The following is a 3,285-nucleotide window of genomic DNA, read 5'->3' on the forward strand; positions in this document are numbered from 1 at the left end:
AACCCTCGATACCGGTGCATCATGGGAAGTGTAGGACCCAGGGAGTTTTCTCACTCAGCAGCCCTGTTAGTAGCAACCCTGTGCAGTTTACGCTTCAGGAATAAGTGACGTCTGTTAGTGGAGACGACCTTGCAGAAATAAACCTATAAATATTGTAAAGTTTTGTTTCGCCATGCTAACGCCCTACAATGCAAAAAATCACCCCGCAGCGCTGCGTCAGTAACTATAGACGATGGATGACAGGGTTTCACCCTCCGTGTTCTCTTCCTGCAGATAATCAGTTCAGGATGTCCATTCTCGAGCGGCTGGAACAGATGGAGCGCAGGATGGTGGAGATGGCCCGCGACAACCAACAGCAGCAACAACGGCAAAATCAACAGCAGCACGGCAGCCAGCTGGCCACGCCCCCTCCTCCTCCACCAGAGGACCACGAACAGGTGAGACTTCATACCAAACTTTCCTGAAAGCGCTCCTTACCTACAATAAATCACGATTGTGTTGGATTTCTGTCTCCGTGTGTTCACTCCTCTCAAAGCATGTCAACAAATACTCTTTTAAGAAGAGATTAAAAAGTCAGTAAAGAGGTTTTGATCTGAGTGGGTGGACTGAGCTCTGAATCTTTGTTTACTCACATTCACCGAGAGTTAAGAGGTTCTTAATGAACTTCAGAGCAAAGCCATCCAATGCTTTACAGTTATTAATAATATCGGTGATCTGATGGTGGCGTAGAGAGGAGCACGATAATCATGGCGGGAAAAATTAAATGCACTTGTGACGTTGTGCAAAGCATTAGCAGATGACAATGATCCAATTCTGAGCACATTTTAAACAAAGAGAACCAAGATGAACACTTTAACACAGCTTCTTATGTTTGTTCCATGAACTGAGCTGACTGTAGGTCAGAGCGGACGCCGTGTTTATCATCGCTGAGCTCTTAGAAAGTGTTTAGCACCCAGCGTCTGCTATCACTGACGCAGGTGAGCAAACTGTCGAGGCTGACGGGGGGACATAGAGCTGCAGTGGGCGGTATCACAGCTAAGAGTGATCTGGCTGGGAGAAATCATATAAGTGGGCCAAGGATAGAGCCCTGAGGAAGCCATGATTAAAATTAACAGCAGAGGAAATGGACCGCATGTTAATGGATAACTAACAGCGACAATTTTTATTTATTTAGCACCAAATGACAACAGCAGTCACCTTTATAGTGTAAGATGTCTTTGTAAGAAAGCTGTAAAACTGAACTGTAGGTAACAATTCAGTCTTGTGACGCCGTCTGTTCGTCAAAAAAAATACAATGAAAAGTCGTTATTTTCACATCTTTCATTTGGTGCCCACACTCAGGTCATTCAAAGTAGCAACCTGAAGCCAGGAGCTAAACAACAACAATCAAAACCACCACAAAGTAACTAAAAAGTTACTACACAGAGTAAAAGATGACGAATGAAGCTCGATTCTGAAAGCAGTAACAGTTCAGCTGAACTTTTAATTTGAAATTCACTAAGACTGAAACTTGGATGGATCCTCCTCTAAACTGATCAAACTGCAGCAGAGGCCTCGCAGCGAGCGCGTACAGCTGGATCCTGTGAAGAACAAACGGTGTGACCTTCTGAACCTCCCTCCGCCCCCTCGCCCTCCCTCTGATGTCATGGGAATTTGGCAGACGCCGCGGTCGAGTTAAAATAGCCTCGCTGTGACAGAGAGACACTTGACCTTAACTGAAACAATCTGCTGTTGTCTTGAGAAAGAAGAGCTGCTCAGGGAGGCCCCGTTAACCCTCTCGTGCCCGGGCTGTTACGCAGCTGTGCACATCTGTCAGTCAGCTGTGCACACACAGATGTTTGTGTGTGTCAACCCTCAGGCGTCAGCATGGTGGCACTTGGATTGAACTCTGCCTGCTTTTTCCACTGATCGAGAAAATTAAAAATCACATTGTCTGAGCAGCTGGACACAGCAACTAATCTACACTGAACTGTGCTAAAGGAGATTCACCAGCAACCTGAACTCCTAACGAGCAACATAAAGCGCAGCTTTAAGCCTTTAACAGGAGCTTTAATGCCTAAAGAGTAACTTGAAGAGCAACTTTCATCCGAAGGGTAACTTTGAAACATCAACAACACCCTTAATCCTTAAAGCTTTAACAGCAACTTTATCGCTTAATGATCGGCTTTTATTCCTAACAGAAAAAAATTAAGAGTCACTTTTTTTGCTTAAAAAGCAACTTTATTCCACGAGGAACAAATGAAAGAGCAGCTTTAAACCTTTAACAACAACTCAGCTCAAACAGCTGCTTTGAAACTAACTTCAGTCCTTAAAGAGAAAATTAAAGTTAACAGGCTTAAAGTGGATTAAACTGGAACTGGATTAAAGTCATCCTTTAACACTAATCCTTTATTGCTTAAAGCGCACCTTCAGTACTTTCTCGGACTACAGAAACTAAGGGTGGCTTGTGAAGAACAACACTCGACTTCAGCGGCAACTTGAATCCTTCAAAAACAAAATATATTATGCAAATAATATCTGCATAAAGTTAAAGAGCGATGCCTTAAAGATGAAATTCAAGGGCAGCTTCCATACCAAAAGAGCAACTTTAAAAGCAACTCTAGCAACGTAAAGGCATTTATTTTTCCTTAAACCTTTCATAGAATGAGTCAGAGTAACTTATCCTGCAGGAGCGTCAGAAAGAGACCCAGTGTTTTAGCTCGATCGCGGCACTTTTGCAGACCTAGAGTCTTTGATTGCTGACCTGAGCGAACGTAATCAATCAGCCTGGAAACGTCACTTTGAATTAAAATAAAAATGTTGAGCGTAAACTGGAGACCGCAGAGTTTATTTACTGCGCGGGTTAGCGTGCGGTTAGCGCGGTGTTAGCATGGTGTTGGTGCTGCAGCTGTCCGAGAGCCTGATGGATGACTGACAGCTGGGTGGATCGCAGAGACTCTCTCTCTCTCCCTTTCTGCCTTCAGTCATTTTTAGCCGCGCTTGTCCTCACAGGGAGGGGAGGGGGAGGTGTGCATGCCTGGGTGAGTCGCAGGGAAAACTGGAGGGGAGGGAGGAGGGTATGAATGTAATGTTTCCTACCAGCTGGAGGAGAAGGAGGTGATTTATAAACTATCAGTTATCAAGCTAAAGGAGCTCCCCTGTGATTGGTCTAAAGTGTCACATGACCCTGTGAAGTCAGGTAGCAGGTGAGGTCAGAGCAGGTTAAAAAGGGCAAAGCTGACATTAAGCTGTCTGATCTGTGTGTGTGTGTGTGTGTGTGTGTGTGTGTGTGTGTGTGTGTGTGTG

The 3,285-nt window shown here is 44.7% G+C and overlaps 1 protein-coding gene across 1 annotated transcript in view; it reads left to right on the forward strand.

The window, feature by feature from the left end:
• Nucleotides 1–3,285, forward strand: part of camta2 (calmodulin binding transcription activator 2) — a 26,769-nt gene that overhangs the window by 15,567 nt on the left and 7,917 nt on the right. The window contains exon 14 of the mRNA XM_013916048.1: nucleotides 274–437. Coding sequence (XP_013771502.1) covers nucleotides 274–437 — 164 coding nt within the window. The remainder of the gene's footprint in view (nucleotides 1–273; nucleotides 438–3,285) is intronic.

This window comes from Pundamilia nyererei, unplaced genomic scaffold (genome assembly GCF_000239375.1).
Source record: "Pundamilia nyererei isolate P.nyererei 1_Seehausen unplaced genomic scaffold, PunNye1.0 scaffold00439, whole genome shotgun sequence".
Lineage (NCBI taxonomy): Eukaryota > Metazoa > Chordata > Actinopteri > Cichliformes > Cichlidae > Pundamilia > Pundamilia nyererei.